We start from the raw sequence: 20,987 nt of genomic DNA on the forward strand, positions 1-20,987 counted from the left end.
TGACGTATATAGTATGGTTTTGAATGCAGAGAACGTTGGAAAGAGCATATAACCCATCATATCACACCACCACGCTTACTCTCTCCTTTACATCACCACTCAACTAGAACACAGAGATACTATGACACCATTCGGTATAACTGTTCTCATACCAACATCCGCCGCTCACTCCACATCACTCTAAGTAAACACTGCTGGTTACACACCCCCCAGCCAGGCGTTTTCCTCAGGCCTAACGTAGCCACATCCGGTCTGGATAAATCCTGCCAGAACGAACACATACTCCTGATCTCTCAACCACCACACCTACTGCTAAGAAGCAGCTACTACACGGATACCGCACGAGCTGCACACATACCCGGTGATCACACGCACCTTTTGACTCTCTGTACTCTCTCTACTGATCTGAACTTCGGTTCCCAAGGGCGTTCCACCTACCAGCGCCTTCAGACCATACCAATGGTATATAAGGCGCTATATAAATGCAAAATAACAATAACAATAACAGTGGTTCATGAGAAATGATGGATTTAGCGCCAAAACAGCACTTTAAGGTTGGTTTTAAAGAGGCATTTTGGGTTTTCAGCACACTGATGCAGCCTCTTTCACTTCACTCCATGTTAAATATTGCAGAGCACACTGGCACATTCCTACAGTGAGTACTCTGTTTTACCCCACCTCAAATGAGGGTGGTAGGGTAGTGCAGCCATTTTCTGGTTGTTACAAAAATGCAGTTTAGAGCTGTTGGCGTGCACAGGAGTCAGCAGGGCCATTTTGTGCTGTTCCTTGCACCAGTGCAGCAACATGATGTATCATAGCACAGCTGAGTTGGTCAAAAGATCCCACACTGTAGATGTCCTGATAAATGTCCATCTCGACGACGTCCTCATGATGTACAGGGACCGAGGGCTGAGAGTCCACATTTTCTTGGATACGTGGAGCAGATTTAAGAATAGGTTCTCCACAAGATGTCTTACGGGAAGGATGTTCAGAAAAAGAAATAATCTTTTCAAGACGTCCATACACCCTTCAAATTTCTCCCTTGTCCACTTAGAGGAGCCAGAAGGGCCCATGGGTGGAAAAACGTCTTCTTCGTCCCCTTAGCGTCGGAATTTGTCTCCAAGGGTGTTGGAAAGAGGCTCCTGACTGTCCTCATAGGTTTCGCGAGAATCGGGGCACCATGTCCGCGGCCTGCCCCATGCGTTTCGACATGGTAGGTACGAGGCCAACCGCCAAAGTAATTCTCGCGATACTGTGTTCAATCACCGCCGATTTGGTGTGAGTTAACAGGTCCGAAGGTCTATCGGTAGATCTACCGTCTATCATTTTTTCGGCTGGAGGCCTAGTAGTAGGTTTTGGGCCTACTGGGCTTTAGGGACCACCGCAGCATCGAATGCTCGCGCTTCGGCATGCAAACCCGATTTAGGGGAAGCGCCCTTGTTTTTGGAATGCCCAGTCGCAAGATGCTGCTGCGGATGCAGGGAAGGCTGTTGATCTGCACGATCAGAGGAATCCGCTGAAATTTTCGACGGTCCTGTTGGCACTTTCACCTTTTTCGACGTACTCATCTAAATCGGTGTTCGGTTTGTGTGTTTAGTGTGATGTGGTCTTTGTACGCCCCTGTCACCGGGTGTTGTCCCTGAAGCGAGACTTGCGTCAGGCCTTAAAGGGTCGGGGACGGGCGTGGCAGACCTAGAAGTGTCCGCCTCAAGGTCTATAACATCCGCTACGGACGTTTGGTCATCAGAGGTGCCCCCGTCACTTTCGGCAGGTGTGGCGGTGGGGGAAGAGGGTTCCGCCCGCGACATACTGCACACAGCCCACCGCTTTACACGGTGGTCCTCAAGGGTCTTAGGCCGAAGGAGCTTACAAGCCGCACACCGCTTCTCGTCGTGATCTAAGGGGAGACAAGAATTACATGTTCTGTGCTCGTATTTCCACGGGTATCTGACCATACACTTAGGGCAGAACCTAAATGGAGTCCTTTCCATAGCGAAAGGTGTAAACAAAGATGACCAGACAAAGAGGGCAAAGAGGGGGAAAGAGGAAAGACATAACGAAAGATATGGCCACCCGACCGCACTCTCCCTGTTGTGTAGGCCGGCCAGAAGGCCCGGCCACATGGATGCCTCAGCCGCCGGATCTTAGGCGCCGAAATCCACCGCCGTAGAAACTCCCCGCAGTCTTCGTTGAAGTTCTTTCTTGCCGTCGAAGTGACTTAAGGGGGGAAATAACCAACAAAGTCGGTCTAAAGATAAACAATGTCTCATATGGAAGAGCTTCGCTATAGGGCGAACAGTTATCTGGGCGGAAAAAAACAATCTGAGGGACCTTGGCGCGTGAGGGATTTTGGGTACACTACACGTCACTATAAGGATAGTGTTACAGACACGCCTATGCCGACGTCCCCTTTCGGTCCCCGAAAGACAAGATGCAATACTCCGCGGTTACCACTGGATGTCGGACCATATGCACAGCATGTGATTCTAAGCAGATTAACAAGCATCAGAAGTGTAAACATATTTTGCATTCTGAAAGAAAGACCTACACAATACATAGATGAAAGAACGCAACTTAAAAACAATAAGACATCATACTTCAAAGCAATGTGATGTGCAAATGAGTGCAAGCCCACTAACAACATGAGCAATAAATAGCGACACAAAGTGAACTTTAGCTCTGGGTTGCTGTGCAACTATGTCATAGCACAGCGTTATTCCCACAAGTGCTGATGGGTAAGGCCCAGGTAGCAGTCTGTGTTTGGCTGAACAACTTGCAAATGAACCACACGTTCTGTGAATCTATCTGTGGGGAGGCTGCTTTTCAACAATGTATGATGCACTCCCCATCGTACTCCTTACTGCGCTAGGTTTTATCAAAGAGACAGCCTCCCTACATTAATACTAGGAAACTCTTCCATGACTGTCAGAGTGTTTTTATTAAAAGTCTCTATCGCACTCGGCTGTCTACGTCTCCAAACCTTTGATGGGGTTTATGCTTTCCCCACTATTGCAAAAACGAATACCTGGAACTTTGGACGTTTTGGGGGAGGATTCATGTGGTCACCTTCTTCAGGACTCATAATTTAAACTGATCTATAATTGGAATTAATAAAAAACATATGCCTATTAAAGTGAGATGTACATCTACTCTGTGCCCCACTAATTTACCCGCAAAACCAATTGCATACCTGCCTTCAAATGCCAAGCTGCCCCTCTATCTTCGTGTTTTCAGTTTAATGTTTTGTCTAAGAGCATGCATCTTCTCGCCTGATGTCAAACCTGGTAGTCATCCATATGGAGACCTGCGTTTGGCTGAACAATAAATAAATCGACTGTGAATCGCCGGGTCTAGTGTGTATAACTATGGTGAGGATCATGCTGCAATAAGCTTAACTTCGTACCTGTAGGTATCTCTTGCACATGTGGGCAGCTGTCAGCAATGCAAGGGGGTCTTATTGCAGGAGGGTGTGCCCACCAATTAGGATTGTGACTTGCTGCATTCGCTGTAATGGTATAGTGTGCTTCAGCCTTTCACCTACAAATGCACAAATACCTATACAAGTATGAAAAGTACACTGCATGTTAGATGTCCTTTAGACCTGGTTTCTATGCTTCAAGTATTCCAGTAACTGAACGTGCACTGTGTTGCTGCCTCGGGAGCTGATTTAATTTTCTTTCCAATATGCATTATTGTAATATTTCCATAAGTTCTGTGTTCATTCGCATTCTGCGTATAAAGCAGAGTAACATGTTTATTAACAAAAGTGTGCCCAGAGGGGTGCTCTCGTGTGTGCACAGCAGCCTGTTTGTATGTTTCATTGATCCCAAAGCTTACCTCAATATTTTTGTGACTCAGTGTGCTCAGCTCCTCTCGGTAGCCGGCGCTGTCTGAGCCTGCTGTGTTTATCGGCTTGTAGGCGGCCCTCTGGGACCTTGTCACGTGATTGCCCATGTGGCCGTTGTAATGTATGGTGGCCCCTCCCAGGGCTCGGGCGAAAGTCATGTGCTTAGTGACACATGGGAGACGTGTCACGGTTTGAATAAAAGGGGGCACGGATTCCCGTGTGGGCATTCTCAAGCAACCAACTAAGTCTCTCGCGTGCATTTATTCAATGTGTGCAAATGGTTTCCAGGCCATCCCTGAAAACATAACATTTGCAACGAGGGAGAACCTGCCTGTCCACCGACCGTGCCGACACACGCTACCTAGAGTGCCCGTTGCACGGTGCTCTGCTTGTGTGCCGGTCCTGTCCTGGCGATCGTCGACCTCCCCAACAAAGTCCCGTTGTGCATGGGCTAGCTTTTCTGGAGTCCCTGGAACGTTTGCAGGGCTCTGCGCGATGTGTGCGCACAGGTTCCTTCTGCCGTGCCTGTCCTGGAGTCCACCTGTTTCAGGTGAGGTTTGTCGTTTTAGGACTCAACTGTTGACTACGGTGAACACTCCTGTGACAGCTGAGCTGAGCCACACTACGTTTCTGTGGCCCGGAGTACCGAGGGAAGGAGCTGAAGGTGTGCCAATCCCCGCCTGCTGCAGCCCTGATCAAAAGGGTGCTTGTGCGGTTTTGGCCAAGGCCCATGGTGAACACCGATTTTGAAAGATTGCGCCTGAGGCAAACGACACAACCCCCAGAGGAATCCCTTGACTCATTCTATACAGGGCTTTGCCCGTTGGCCACTACCTTTGCATTTGTAGATGAGGGAGAACTCCGCGGCCAGATAATCCAGGCGTGCCATTCCAACAAGTTATGCACCCAAATATTGAAGGAACCAAGAATGTCCGGGAGCAGAAGAGAATGAGTGGAGTAGGAAGTGGGGCATGCTGGAAAGCCAGAGCAGAGGAAGTGAGCACTTGGCCATGAGAGACACTGCGGCGGGGTGATGCCACATGCCGGAGGGTGACCAGCGATAGGTCGGCAATGTGGACGATGCCACAAGGTAGGGCACTTTCCTGCTTTCTGTAAGACCTCATGGCAATCCATAAGCACCACCAAGATGACATCCTCAGAGAAGGGCCGAACGAGGCTGGCCTGGGAGTCAAGATGAGGACATAGCGGCTAGGTGTGAGCTGCAGGATGAAGATGTATTCTTACTAGGTGTTGGATCACCGGCTGGTCCCGTGAGCAGTGCAGGGGCTGCAGTGAGGAGAAGATTGCAGAGCAAAGGAGGGGCACAGGAGAAGGCGAGTGGACAGGGTTCATTGAGGCGGCTGACAGGTTGGAACAGCCGCTCGTCATGTTGTGGTTAAAAAATAGCCGTTCATGTTTTTTTTTTTTAAATCTTTATTTGTTTTTAGTCAAAAAAGACCTTTGCAAATATTTCGCTCTTAAGTTACATTCACAAATAAGTTACATTGTTTAGTTACAGAAAACAAAACAAAGACATTTAAACATAAAAACATGCATGAGAATAAAATCCACAAAACCGTATCACCTTAACTAATAGACTGAGAAATACCATAATTACACGACTCTTTCGATTTCACTCTCAATGATCTTCAACAATTTTGCTGTTTTGATTATTGAAGAGTTTGTGGAACCCCACATACAACTTGTCCAGATCCATTCTCTAGCTGTATATGTATTAGCTTAACTAAAAGAATTCATCATGTTGCAACGCTTGCTTTCAAAGTGAGGGCAATAGAGGAAAAGATGTTTTAAAGTTTCTGGTGCGTGATTACAAAAGCGACATAGTTCATCGATCTGATCTAAAGTCAGTTTGAGCCAATGTTTTTTTTTCTAACTCATGTATGGAAAAGATCAAAACGGAATCTCATAAAGGTTTGGCGAATTTTGGAACAAGGACATAGTGTTAAATACGACATACGGGGTACTTGCCGATGGACAAATTTACTATATTCTGCAAACGAAGTATAACTTGCTATCTGCATACAGGTTTCTGCCCAATCATGTTGGAATAATTTTTTCTTGATTTTTTCCTGACAAAACTCCAGGTCTGTAACAGGGATGTTGATCTTTTCCATCACCAAAAACATTTGTACTTTAAATTGATTAATTGAACGATGTTATTCCTCCTTAGGATTTGATTGAGGTCTATGTATAAGGAATTTCTTGGAGGAAACAATATTTTTGCAAAATTCAACAACATACGCCAATTATATCTCTCAGAAAGCGAAGTGAGGCCAAATTCATGTCTAATAATGGCGTTTGGCATTGTAGAGGGGAGCCCTAACGTATATTTCCAGATTTGTCCTTGAAGTTGATCTAAAAAAGGACCCAAATCATAAAGAAAAAGCTTGACTCCATATAACAGGATAGCCTCCACTTTTTTCAAATAAAATTCTAGGAGAGGCGTTAAGGAAAAGTTACAAATTGTATGTAACAGAATCTTCATTTGCCATTTTAGGGGTACAGATTTGACTAGGAAAAGATCCTTCATTCGTTTATACGTCGTATTCTTAGATAGTATGAGCCCCAAGTAAGGTAGGTTAATGGAAATTGAAATGGGTGAGGTGTCAAATTTCCATACAAATTGACGTACCTTCTTTTTGTTTGAAAATATGATTATATTACATTTTTGGGGATTAACAGTCAAATTGTTTCTCTTGCAATAATACATGAAACTTTCTAATTTAGATTGAAGCCCAACCTGGGTACGATCGAAGAGCAGAATGTCATCTGCGTATGCTAACCATGATAAAGAAAAATCGCCAAGTCTAAATGCAAAAGATTTGTCTGTGTTCCAAATGTCCTATATATCAGAAAGATAAAAGTTAAACAGGATGGCTGCAAGGTTGCAACCCTGTTTTACTCCTGTGAAACATGGAATAGCCTGTGTAACAGAGCCCAATCTGTAAACTCTGACTTTAAAATTTGTTTGAGAATGAAGCATTTGAATAAGTGTGATAAGATATTGAGGGAGATTGGACTTGTGGAGTTTCTCCAAGAGTTTGCCTCTGATCACACAATCAAATGCCGCTTTTAAATCCAGAGATGCAACAAATATAGGGCTGTTGGCAGGACTAGTGGCATGTGCAATAATATGTGCCAAGATACACGCATTGAGGGGAGTACCCATCCCTTTAAGAAAGCCGACTTGAGATCAGCAAAGAGAGTTATTTGCCCGTGCAAAACTTTCCAATTCTTGTAGGATCAATGAAGCAAAAATCTTGGCTGCAACATCAATGATCGCGACCGGTCTATAGTTATTGGGATCTGTAATTGAGCCTTTTTTATGAAGCGGAATGATAATTGATGTGAGCCAAGAACTGGGGATTTTTTTGGACCGACATATTTCTTGAAACATGCTCATGAAGATGGTAGTCCAGAAAAGCGGATCATCCTTAATTAAACACGGGGGTAGTCCATCAGGACCAGCACATTTGGACCCTTTTAGTTTCTGAATTGCAGCAAGAATATCTGACTTGTCCCAAGGGCAACGATCTGGGAGTAGATGACATTCGGGAAGCTGTTCAAAAGAAGTGAATTCTTCAGGGAGTACATATTTACAAAGAAAGAAAGAAAACCAAGTTGTACTATCAATACAAGAGTCAAATTCGCGTGAGGTTACTTTATCAATTGATCTTATATTTTTCCAGATCTCTTTAGATTTACGATGACATATTAAGTTGACAATTCTTTGATTTTGCCGTATTTTATATAAAATCCTGTCTCCTTAAGTAACTTTTTATAGCCGACTATGATCGTTCTTTTTAGAAGGATATATTCAGTATTGGGCAAATTCATCCTCGACTTCCTTGCCACACGCAACTCCCCATTTTTTTTCTTTTTTAGCAAGGCTACCGTAATGTCAAATGCTCTTTGATCATCTTTCTCAACATCTTGCCCATTCACTTTTTTAGAGATATCACATAAGTGTTTGGCAATCATGTCCAAGTTCCACTGTAGAATTATAGAAAAGTCAACAGGATCTCCACTTATACAAGACCAAAAATCTCTATTTACTAACGCTGTAAGTTTCCTGCAGGTTGACGGAGACCAATAGATTGAACAGCGTAGTCTGTTACATTGAATGGGTATTAGTTGGGGTTCACTCAGTGATTTTATAAAGAAGTTTGGAATAGAAGTTGTTAAAATTAAATGGTCCCCCAAATTAGACATGATGGTATCGACCTTGGACAGTCTGCCAGAAAGTTGTACGGTGGATAACATATGATCGATCCAAGACTGAGCAGTGCCCCGTTTCCAAGTAAACCTCTTATGAGTGTCTGCTGGGGATGTTAGAACAATGTTCCATGCTTTAAGAAAATTTCTCCACACGTTCCCTTTCTGTAGAGAGGCATGTAAGTAAGACGCATTAGAACCCATACAGAAGGGGTTGGATCCAAATGCTGAGTTAAAATCACCTCCAATGAGGATTTCAGCATCAGGAGCTTTATTAAGAGCCTCATTTAGGATTTCACCAAATAATTCACCCGCAGTTTCAATGGAATATTGCATGGGGTTCCAATAAAGTGAAATTAAGAGAATATTTTCTTTCAGATTCCCATCAAAAGTGATATCACAAATTAGACACAAATCACATTTGTAAACATTATTAAGAGTGAATTTTAACCTTATATCAAGCAGGATCATCAACCCCCCTGTAGGTCTACCTTCTGAACCTTTGTTAGCATGATGAAAGCATACAAAAAAACATCCAATTCTACACACTTTAATGCCATGGTCTCCTGTATAAGTAATATGTTGGGCAAGTGTTCTGTTTTTACACTATCTCTCCATTTTACCAAATTACAGAAGCCACAGCAGTTCCACGACACGATGGTAAGGTCATGAATTTATGATTCGGTCGTGGAGTTGGTGGTATTAACTGCTGTTTTGATCAGAGGTTCAAGCCATTGAAGCCCGTTTAGGGCATTTGTAAGGGCAGAAAGTTGTTCCATCATATTTTTATTATGATCGTTTGGGCCTTGCATGGAAGGAATGAGATCACTGTTCATCATATTTTGTTTTAAGGTTATTCAATGTTTAATCCTTGTTCTAGTTGGCACGGGATGTAATGTAAGGCTTGTGCGAAAGTCATGTGCTTAATGACATGTGGGAGATGTGTGAGGGTTTCAATAAAAGGAGGCATGGCTTCCAGTGCGGGCATTCCCGAGCAACCAACCGAGGCTTTCATGTACATTTATTCAATGTTTACAAGTGGTTCCAGGCCATCCCTGAAAACATAACCGCTGTGAATGCTAGTGTATCCAATGCATTCGTATTCAACCAAGCGGCACCCCGGTCCACTCTGTTGGACTAATTTAGTCCCTAGCTCATACTAAGTGAGGCTCAGCCCACTTTGAGGACAGAGTTGCCTCTACTAAGGCATGCTATTTCATTGTGTGGCTAAACATCAGCCACAGACAATACTCCATGTGGTCATGGATGCGACGAGAAAATCATTGTCTGTAATGTTTTGTATGAGACAGTTAGAGTCAATGATATGGGAAGCACAAATGTTCACTGAGGCCCGTCAGATTGGTGCCCAATTTGTAAATCCACCAGGATTCTTTGGGCAATAGACATTGGTGGCATTATGAAATGGTTACTACATCGATAGCCCACCAGACCATGTCATCTGGGTTCTCGCAATGCTCAATGTAGTGTGACACTAACAGTGCATTTGCCTTCCTGCATCTAATTCTAGATTGGTGTTCTGTTATATACTTCTTCCCACAAAGGCATTGGATGCAATATATAGCATTCAATGTTTTTCAGTTGGAAAAGTGCTACATGTGGTACATGCACCGTAAGTAGGCTGACTAAGAAAGTAGTATCTTTTGACATTGCAGGAAACCCATGGACAGTGAAACACTTTTCCAACTACAAAACATCTAATGCTATATATTGCACCCAATGCCCTTGTGGGCAGAAATATACTGGGCAGACTTCTAAACCTGTAAACAAGAGAATAACAGACCATCCACCACACCTAGGGGGAATATTTCATAGCAGGCTCACCTCCCTAGCCTCACAGGGAAGGGCTCCCCCCCGGAGAGAAGGGGTGAGATCCCATGAATCATCACAATGGGTACTGGGTGGAGGCAAGGTAGCTGCGGAGAGAGAGGGGTCATTATGAGCAGCAAACTGCTTGCCAGGAATGCAAGATTATACCAGTAGATAAAGTCCACAATCCAGACAATCTGATTGGTTGCTTTCAATGAGTAGGTCGTTAAATGTTTTTCACTAGTCAAGTTACAGTGCCGCTGGGAAACTAACATTTGGGGTGAAAAATGTGAACCAGATCCAGTGCAATATATGTTTATGAAAATAAACTCCATAAATAACAAAAGCATTCAGCAACATATAGAAAACGACATATATTTCGGGAATATCTACCTGGTATCTGTCGGGAACGTGGCCATCTAATATTTTTGATATATCCTCAATGTCTAATCCTGTTCCAGTTTTCTCTTCCAATCCCATGGAATCACAGAGAATAAGGGACAATGATCTGCTAGATGTTACATCTTTAATGGAGTAAGTTCTGTACTATAAAGAAGCAATAAAGAAATTAAAGTTTTTGAAATGTTCCAATTATAGTAGACATTTTCAAAACTACTTTATGTAACAAGGGGAAACAATTGACATTTTTAGTGTTGGTTTTTAAACTTACAAAAACAACCACTTTACAAAAAACATTACAAAGAGTAAGGATTATTAAAATTGTCATACATTACTAATGCCTTTGCAGTTCGCATGTATCATACTTTATCAAAGACATGATTAATTTCTAAAAACCTAGCTTTTGTCTGTCTTCTCTTTACATATGGATGAACGTTATGTAGCAACATTATTCACAACACATGACTGAAAGACACAGACAAACCTTAATTATGAAACACATTAGATTTGGAACAAGTTACTTACCTGTAACTGTTGTTCTCCAGCATGGATTCACAAGCTCATGTATATTCCCCGTCGTCAGGCTGGGAATCCTCGGTAAAGAAAAAATCAGTTTCAGTTTCACTTCCGAACTGTCTTTCTCCTAACAACAAATCACTGGTCTCTGGGTCATACTGCCACCAGCCAATGACTGCCCTCCACCCAAGCCCCTCCTCGGGCAGCCATCTTCAGATTTGGTAGCACGTAAAGTGGCAGTAGGACCAAGAGAAGAGCTGCAGAGGGGTAGGCAGGAGGGTTCGCATGTGAATCCATGCCAGACCCATGCTGGAGAACAACAGTTACAGGTAAATAACTTGTTCCTTCTCCAGCATGGGGTCTGGCATGGATTCACATGCTCATGAATAAAGAATACATAGCAGTACACACATGCACAACCACGGGAGGTGGCAAGGCTCAACATTAAGCATCTCAACATTAAGCATCTCTTACCTCCTCACCAGGCTCACCTTCAAGCGAACGGGTTGCGCAGCACTGCTTGGCCGACTCTGGACTCTTCCCTGGAATCCCTGTTGACGCAGTAGAACTTCGTGAAGGTGTGCATCAACCTCCACGTAGCAGCCCTGCAGATGTCAAGCAGGGGCACACCAGACAGGAACGCTGTTGTTGCAGCGATCGCTCTGGCGGAAAGGGCTCTCGGACGGCCAGGCAACAGTCGGTTTGCCAACCGGTGACAATGGGTGATGCAGCCGGAGAGCCACATGGAAATGGAAGCCTTGGAGGGGGACTTCCCATGGTTGACAGGGCCAAAGTTCACAAAAATTGCGACTTCTACAGAAAACTCTTTGCCGGTTCACATAGAACTTCAGCACTCCAGCCACATCCAGGGAGTGCAAAGTCCTCTCAGCCGGCGACGAAGGCGTCGGGAAGAATACAGGTAACACCAATGGCTCGTTTAGATGAAAGTCAGACGGCACCTTGAGCATGAAGGAGGGGTGCGTCCGTAGCACCATCCTCGTCTAGTGGAATGTCAAGTAAGGTGGTTTACAAGAGAGGGCCTGGATCTCTCCCACTCGTCATGCGGAGGTGATGGCCACAAGAAACACTGTTTTCCACGCCAAAAATGTCAGCGGCGCCGAATGCATAGGAACGAATGGTGGACCCATGAGCCTAGTAAGCACCACATTGAGCTCCCACTCTGGGGCCGGAGCCTTCACCGGCGGGAGTGAGCAAAATAGTCCTTTTACGAACTCCTTGACCAAACGATGCGACCATAAGTCCCTATCATCCACCTGTCGAGCAGGAGCTCCAGGTCATGCCCCTGCAGGAGCAGAGGACCCACGGAGCACACCAGCTGCCCAGGATTGCAGACCATTATTTATGGTAAGCATTGATGCCCCCCTGCCAACCCTGAAAACATCATATGCAAAGCTGCATTTTTTGCGGGACGAGCACGCATCGATTCTGGACCCTGCAAAAGGAAAATAACAGCGTTTATTTTCCTGAAAGGCTATCCCTAGCCCATTTCCGCCATCAAGGTACACGAGGTACCCCACCACTCCAAGATGGCCGATTGCCCAGTGCCCACAGCACCTTCCATCTAATCCAGGCCCCTGATGCGATCCGATCGGCCACCGGGACCATAATCATCCCCATCGGTCGCCGGCAGGCGAAGCCGGCCCACTCCCTCCAAGGCCCACGGGAGGCAAGGCCAGCTCCTGTTTTGTGCCCGTTTCTTGCAGATTCTGCCTCTGCCAGTCCCCCTGGCCCACTTAGGAGAGCACCAGCATGGAGGACCCGCTGCCCCAGGACCACTCACCATTGCCTTCCAGCCCCTGAGGTCAACGGGTAAGCCCACCACCAGCATAATACGTGCACCCACGGATCCCTAAACTGGCTAACTCCCAACCACATGCGCTAAACCCTACCACCTGGCAGTCGCCCTACACACCTACCGCCACTGGCCCACACCACTTTGGTCACGGCAGCTGCCCAACCATTACGTGACAATTGTACTCAGAACTTGCCTTGATCGCACACTGCTCACGGCTGCACACCTTTCTCGAACCATACTGTGACCCAATGCTGTTACACTGTTTGCACCGTTATATGTCTATTTGAATGCCTCTGATTGCTGCTCGTAGCACCTAGGTGCACCCATCTCGGTTTACATGATCTGAACTATTGTGATACTCGAATCTAGGCAGGTTGCCACTGTCATTATTTACTGCCTAAACACTGCTTTTTGCCCCACTTTGTGATATTGGAATCTAGGCAGGTTGCCACCGTCATTATTTACTGCCTAAACACTGCATTTTGCTCCACTTCGTGATACTGGAATCTAGGCAGGTTGCCACCGTCATTATTTACTGCCTAAACACTGCATTTTGCTCCACTTTATGATATTGGAATCTAGGCAGGTTGCCACTGTCATTATTTACTGCCTAAACACTGCATTTTGCTCCACTTTGTGATATTGGAACCTAGGCAGGTTGCCACCCTTATTATTATCTGCCCGAACATTTGATTCTACCCATTTTGAGACTGTGATTGTGATTTAGTGCCATGTGCGCCCTGCCCTGTGACAGTTGTATCTAGACTATCTCACTACTGCTCTTAGCTCACCAGGGCCCCACCTACTTAGACAGTATATGCTAACCCCCGCCTTCCGGTGTATAGAGTATTCTGCATTCTGCCCTCCAGGCTTATATTGTGTAATCTTTATCTCGCTCAACAGTAATACATGCCCCGAGCATACAAGCAAATATGTACTCTCTGCCCGTCCTCACCTGCGTAGTTAGCACGCTACTCACCTTTATGACCACACCGCACCCTTATACATTAAAGCACCTCCACCACTATCAAATCACCTCGAGTCAGCGAGGACACACGATAGACCTCCTGCCCAAGCCCCCACACACTCCAAATAACACAGCACTAATGATACCTAACCTCAGCCTCAGACGAGACAGACTCAGAGCCCGCACCATCCCTATCCACCACCATGCCACCCCTACACACATAGCACACAGAAATTGCAGACTTAGCTCACGCACCTCTAAAGTGCACACACCCCACCTCCTTGATAATAAGTCCATATGCCACAAATTCAAACCCACGCTTACTACACCTAGCGGTAACTCCTACTCTCAATGTACCATTGTACCTAAAGCAGACACCCACACCATACCCAATAAAATCTCTTGCCCTGGCCCAACGCTATACAAATGCGCCTTAATCAATGTACGATCTCTCAATGCCCACGCATTAGAAGTAAATGACCTAATAACTACCCAAAATCTAGACTTACTAGCGATCACAGCGACCTGGCTCAACGAAGCTTCCGGCCCAGCCATTTCACTAGCCCTACCACAAGGGTATGCCATCCTTAGACAAGATAGGATAGCCAGAACAGGAGGGGGGGGTAGCCATTATTCACAAAGAAACACTCTCTATCAGAACCGTACCCCACCAAGAGGAAGATAATATTGTTTGTTTGTTTGGTATTTATTATGCGCACCGGACCCTGGGGTATAAGGGCGCAGGAAGTAAGAAGATGTACAGCTTAGAGCATAAATTACAGGTTACAGTTACATGTTACAGATAATTACAAGTTACAGATGCAAGTTTACAATACAAGTTTACAATCATATAGTATAGATGCTGTGTAGCAAAACAGGCGTGAGCATTATCATAATTTCAATTAGCAATAGCTGTCGTCAGCCAGTTAATTACAATTTGCCTGAATTTGGAAGGAGAATGTTCTAGCCTCGCGGTAGTGGGTAATTCGTTCCACAATTGAGCAGCTTTGACTGGGAAGCTAGCTCCGCCTATGGTGGTCAGTTTAAAGCGAGGTACTTGGAGGCGATTGGTGAAGGCAAGTCTGGTTTGTCTTGTGGAGTGTGATCTGGTGAATCTGTCCTTAAGGTATTGAGGGGCTTTGTTGTGTAGAGATTTGTATGCGAGAGATGCAGTTTTAAGTTTGATTTTCTCATGGGTGGAGAGCCATTTGTGTTTCCTTCTTGTTTCTGTAATGTGTTCTCTCCTGGGGATGTCCAAAGCCGCTCGGAGGGCCTTGTTTTGCTGTATCTGGATTTTGTTGATGATGGATTTAGTGGCTCCTATGTACAGTGCGTTACAATAATCTAGTTTAGAGATAAGGGCTCTGGCTAGTGTTAGACAACTGTGCTGGGATAGGAATTGTTTTCCTGCTCTAATGAGCTTACATGTGTAGGCTGTTGAGGAAGCTAGGGAATTTACCTGTTTGGAAAATGATAAGGTAGAATCAAGGTAGATCCCTAATGTTTTAACTTCTTTAGCAACTTGTATGCAGTTCCCATCTATGATAAAGGAAGAGTAATTTGTGCTTAGTTTATTGATGAGGGGTGCGGTGCCTAGGATGAGAAGCTCAGTTTTATCATCGTTCAGGCATAAGCCGTGGGTTGCCATCCATGCCTGAACGATGCTGTATATTTTGTTCACCAGTGCTAGATCTTTTTGACATTGACATCCTATAAGTCAAATTAGCACTCTCTCCAAATAGCACAATAAATATTCATACCGTATACCGTCCACCTGGCCCAACCCCTAATTTCATAGGTCAAGTCAATCACCTCCTAGGAAACAACCATAGAAAATCTACAAAATCACTACTTAACCTAGGATTCAACGACTCTAAGGACAAAAACTGCTATCTCTCTAGCCAAAGACCTCCAAGACCTAGGCTTATCTCAAAATATCACCTCGCCTCCTCATGCTAAAGGACGCATCCTAGACTGGATCATAGACCACAACTGTAACACAGCCATCACCTCCAATACTAGCCTCCCTTGGACAGACCACAACCTTCTCCTATTTGACATCCCTGTCACACTAAGCGCTAAAGTGCCTACTAAAGCACCGGCAACCTTAGCCAGAAGCGCCAAAAAACTCACCTCTGACAATATCAGTGCACTCCTAAATCTGCCATGCCTAGCACCCCCGTTCTCCGCTGACCCCAACATCCTCGCAGAAATATTCAAAGACACCATCACAATGGCTGTCAACACCGTTGCCCCATTGGAAAACAAAAAAGAAAAAGAATCCTTCCATTCCAATTCCTGGTTCACAGAGGAACCCCAGACTTTGCGCAAAGACAAACGCCTAGCGCTCAAAAATTGGCAGCTTAACCCTTGCGATACCACAAAAGCTAACTTCAAATCCATAACAAAAAAATACAAAGACGCAATCTTCCTTGCTAAATCTGAGGCCTACAACCACCGCATCTCCAATGCCAACTCCCACTCTAAAGAACTTTTCAATATATTCAAAGAACTAACCGTACCACCTACATGCCCTGATGAGATCGTCAAAGATGAGGCATGGTGTACAGGCATTCAATCAGCCATGCTCACAAAAATAAACCTCCTCCAAAACAAAATATCCCACCACTTCAATACCTTACCAAAGCAAAGTGCACATGCACAGATAAAACCTAATGTAAAAGTAAGAAACGTGCCCAAATTTGCATTTATCGAAATCACCGAAGCCGAGGTCACTGACATTCTCAGACACCTCAAACCCTCACAATGTAAGGGTGATGTATGCCCCCCTAAAATCATCAAAGATTGCGCAGAACCACTCGCCCCTCTTCTCACAGCATTCATCAATGCATCCTTCAAAACGGGCATAGTCCCAGACAGCCTTAAAGAGGCCTGGGTACGCCTTCTCTTAAAAAACCGACGCTAGACCCTGCTAACCCTAACAACTACCGACCCATAACCACAGTCCCATTCCTCCTGAAACTACTTGACAAGGCCGCCCACAAACAGATTCAACTATACCTTGAATCGAACGCAATCCTAGGTAAAAGACAATCTGGGTTCCGCAAGGGACACGGAACGGAAACCGCCCTTCTAGACTTAAAAAAACGAAATTACCAACATCCTAGACAAAGGCAAGCCCGCCCTCCTCCTTCTCCTTGACCTCTCAGCTGCGTTTGATCTGGTAGAACACACTACTCTTACCAGTCACCTGATACACGCTGCACACTTCTCAAATGACGCAGCATCCTGGGTAACATCATTCTTAGAGGGTAGAGCTATGAAAGTGTTCCTTTAACACAGCACATGCAGCACCCTCCATCATCCACTGTGGTGTGCCACAAGATTCCTGTACTGCCCCCATGCTCTATAATCTTTTTACCAAGCCACTATTTGATAAACCAGACGCGCTGGGGATCACTTACACAAATTACGACGATGACACGCAGGTTCTCCTCCCCCTGACAGGGAATTATCACCATGACGCCTCTACCCTACAGCAAATCTACTCTACCATACAAGCATGGATGGCTACTAACGGGGACAAGACCGAAATCCTTATTCTAGGACAGAAATCCACCCTCTCCAACCTCAACCCACTGTACATCAATTTCAACATAGACAATTGTATCATCCCAGTTCTATCCTTAGTCAAAACATTGGGGGTTCACATAGACGCCACGCTATCCATGGACAAACAAGTCAGTGCCATAGTCTCGGCCTCAGCACTGAGTACTAAACTCATTAATGCAATAAAACCATTCCTAACCAAGTATAACTGCCTCTCCATCGCCCGAGCAACTATAGGAGCTAAACTAGACTATTGTAATGTGCTCCTAGCCGGCACCTCCCAAAAAAAACTTATCTAGGCTCCAAACAACCCACAACAACGCTCTCAGAGCAGCCCTCAGCATACGAAAAAGAGAACACATCACACAAGCCAGAAAGGAAGCTCACTGGCTCCCAGTCAAAGACCGTATCTCCTTCAAAATTCTCACAACCACCCATAAATGCATCAACCTCACAGCTCCCTCTTATTTATCTGACACCATAGGTAGATATCAATCCACGAGACCAAGAAGAGCACAATACACGAATCAACTAGCAATACCTCGCATCAACAGAACCAAAGCAGGAGGCATATGCTTCCCCTTCCTCGCACCTTAACTCTGGAATTCCCTACCTACTGACCTCAGAGCTGATGCATCGCTCTTCTCTTTCCGAAAAAAGCTCAAAACTGCCCTATTCAACTAACCCCGTTTTTCATTGTGCTCCTGCTGCTCTTGCATAACTGTAAAAAGAAGTATATCTCGTCCAATGTAACCGTACGGACATGAACTGTATGTAACTAAGTATAAGCAACACTGTAACTAGCGCCACGATGCCTTCGGTCTGCTGTGCGCTCAACAAATGTGAATAAATAAATAAGGATGATCGTCCAGGAGATGATATGGTGTAGCGGGAGATAGCCGCCAGATGAACCTTGATGGAAGCATGGGCCAGTCCTGCCTTGGCCAACGACAACAAATACGGAAGCACCTGCAGAGCAGTGACTCGTAGAGGGTTGATCTTTTGAGTACGGCACCAAACGGTGAACCTCTTCCACTTGTGCCCGTAGCATTTGAGAGTAGATGAAGCTCTGGCCATGGCGAGCACATCCTTACAATCCGCTGGGAGATCGTAGCCCCCAAACTCTAGTGCTGCAGGAGCCAGGCCTTCAGGTTCAGCAATCCTGGGTCGTGGCGCAGAATCGCGCCTCTTTCCCGGGCGAGAAGATCTGCGTCCACCGGAAGCTTGACTGGAGGGGACGCTGACATGTCCAGAAGGTCCGGGTACTATATCTGTCTCGGCCACGCTGGTGCGACTCGGATCATCCTGCACCGGGTCTGTGAGTTGATTGACTAGTCGAAGAAGCAACCGCAACGGAGGAAACGCATACAGAAACACGCCGTCCCAGGGGAAAGAGAATGCGTCCCCCATGCTCCCTGGCTGGGGAAACCTGCTAGCGAACCTCCGGCACTTGGTGTTCATCGCCGCCGCAAACAGATCGATCTGGGGATAGCCCCATCGGCAGAACAGGTGATCCACTTGGTTGTGCCGAAGTCCCCACTCGTGGCAAGAGCGCAGCTCCCTGCTGAGAGAGTCAGTGACAGTGTTCTTCACTCCTGCTAGATGAAACGGGACGAGGAACATCCCCTGGGCTATGGCCCAGTGCCAAAGGTCCTGCGCCTCTTTGGAGAGCGCCAGGGATCTGGTTCTCCCATGCTTTCGGATGTAGAATATCGTGGTGGTGTTGTCCATGAAGACCGGTACCACTTTGCTCTTGAGGGACGGAAGGAAGGACTTGAGGGCCCAAAACACTGCCCGCAGCTCCAACACGTTGATGTGCAACGACTTGTCCTCTGGTAGCCACAGGCCTCTTGCATGAAGACTTACGGAATGCGCTCCCCATCCTTCCAGGGAGGCGTCCGTCGTGAGCGTCTCGTGATGAGGTGGGATCTGAAAATCTGCGCCTGCGGATAGATGTGCGCGCACTCCCCACCACCGTATCGCTCAACGGAAACTCTTGTCGAGTGTGATCTTGTCCTCAAAGCTCCCCTCCACTTGTATCCAGCAGGCACCGAGGAACTCCTGCAGCGGATGCATCCGCAGCCTGCACAGCCGAATGAGGTAAATGCATGACGACATCATGCCGAGTAGGGACTTGATGGATCTTACCCTTGCGACCTTCAGGGCCAACAGCCATTGTACCTTGCCCAAGATGGTCGCGATCCTTTCCTCCGACGGAGACGCCAGGCACCACACTGTGTTGAGTCAGGCTCCCAGAAACAGTGCGTCCTGCAATGGGAGTCAAGCTGGACTTTGCGAAGTTTATCGAGAACCCCAATTCCGACAGGAGTTGGACTGTCTTCGTCGTGTGGTCGACAGCGATGTCCCTTGAGTTCGCCCGGATGAGCCAGTCATTCAGGTACGAGTACACGTGGGTCCCTCGTAGACGTAGCTGCGCCGCCACTGGGGCCATGCACTTGGTGAACACTTGTGGCGCCGACTTCAACCCGAAGTGAAGGGCCTTGAACTGGTAATGTTGTCCTTGAACCACGAAGCGTAGGTACTTGCAGTGTCCCTTGTGTACGGGGATGTGAAAATAGGCATCTTCCAAGTCCAGCAACGATAGAAAATCCCCCTCTTCCAGCTGTCCCAGGACGTGCTAAGGGTCACCATCCGAAACTTTTGGGACTTGATTCAGACGGCGGAGGTCCAGAATGGGCCTCCAACCGCCGGTCTTCTTTCTGATGAGGAAGTAACGAGAGTACACTCCGGAGCCCTGGAGCTTCTTCGAGACAAGCTTGATTGCCCCTTTCTTAACATGGCCGTACCTCCAGCAGCAGCTGAGGGACGTGGTTTTTCTGATGGTCCACTGGTGGTATCCTTGGACACTTCTGTTGGAACTCTAGGGTGTGTCTGTGGGCGAGAGCATCCAGCACCTAACGGTCGGTGGAGATGGTCTTCCACACACTGACGAAGTTCGCCAGCTGGCCACCCACTGGGGTGCACGGGCGGGGGCCCGACTCCACGGCCGGTTCAATCTAGTTTCGATGTCGAAGCGCCCCTTTGGGGGCCTTGGCGACGAAGACGTCCGCCTCCAGACTTGGCGCGGCCCCTGTAGGTCTCCTGGGCCGATGAGCGGGGGGGGGTGACGGTAGGACGAGACAACTCCTCCAAATCCTTTAGAGGAACTTTGGGATTTCCCTCCAGAAGTCCGAAAGGACGGCCTGCCGTTGCTGAAGCGTGCCCAGGGCACGAGCCGTCCGTCTCCGTGTCTGCTTTGATGGCCTGGATATACTCGTCCACAGTCTTTCCAAACAAATTGTCCCCGTCGAAGAGCATGTCCAACACCTTTGACTGAACATCCTGGCGGAAATTCGTGGCCTTTAGCCAGCCTCGCTGACGAAGGCAAACGCTGTTGCCCATTTGGCAGAATCCCGCGTCGGCAATGTCTGTGGCCACTGTAATGGCGTGGTCCGAAGCCACAACGCCTTACTGTAGAATCTCCAACGCCTCAGCCCACTTGTCGTCGGGAAGGAAGTCCAGGAGGGGGGCCATCTTGAACCAAAGATCCCGGTCGTAATGCACCACAATGGCGAGGGCGTTAGCGCCCTTGATGGTCGTTGCCGCAGACGAGATCACTCTTCGCCCCATAGCATCCAACTTCTTCCCCTCGCAGTCCGGGGGGGAGGAGGCCGCCGACGAGGATTAGCCCGAAGGCTTCTTCTTTGCCGCCGCTGAGACCACAGAGCCTGGAGAAGGCTGGGACCGTAAACACTTGGGCACAGAGTCTGGCACTCTGTACTTCTTCTCGTAGCGATCCCTCTTCGCCG

At 46.7% G+C, this 20,987-nt stretch overlaps 1 protein-coding gene across 2 annotated transcripts in view; it reads right to left on the reverse strand.

Moving 5' to 3' along the window:
* LOC138539878 (interferon-induced protein 44-like) overlaps positions 1-20,987 on the reverse strand; it is a 1,550,577-nt gene that overhangs the window by 934,926 nt on the left and 594,664 nt on the right. For both annotated transcript variants that reach the window (XM_069641641.1, XM_069641642.1), the window contains one exon: positions 10,304-10,456. In XM_069641641.1, the coding sequence (XP_069497742.1) occupies positions 10,304-10,456 (153 nt within the window). The remainder of the gene's footprint in view (positions 1-10,303; positions 10,457-20,987) is intronic.

This window comes from Ambystoma mexicanum, chromosome 1q (assembly GCF_040938575.1).
Source record: "Ambystoma mexicanum isolate Mex_15411 chromosome 1q, UKY_AmexF1_1, whole genome shotgun sequence".
Lineage (NCBI taxonomy): Eukaryota > Metazoa > Chordata > Amphibia > Caudata > Ambystomatidae > Ambystoma > Ambystoma mexicanum.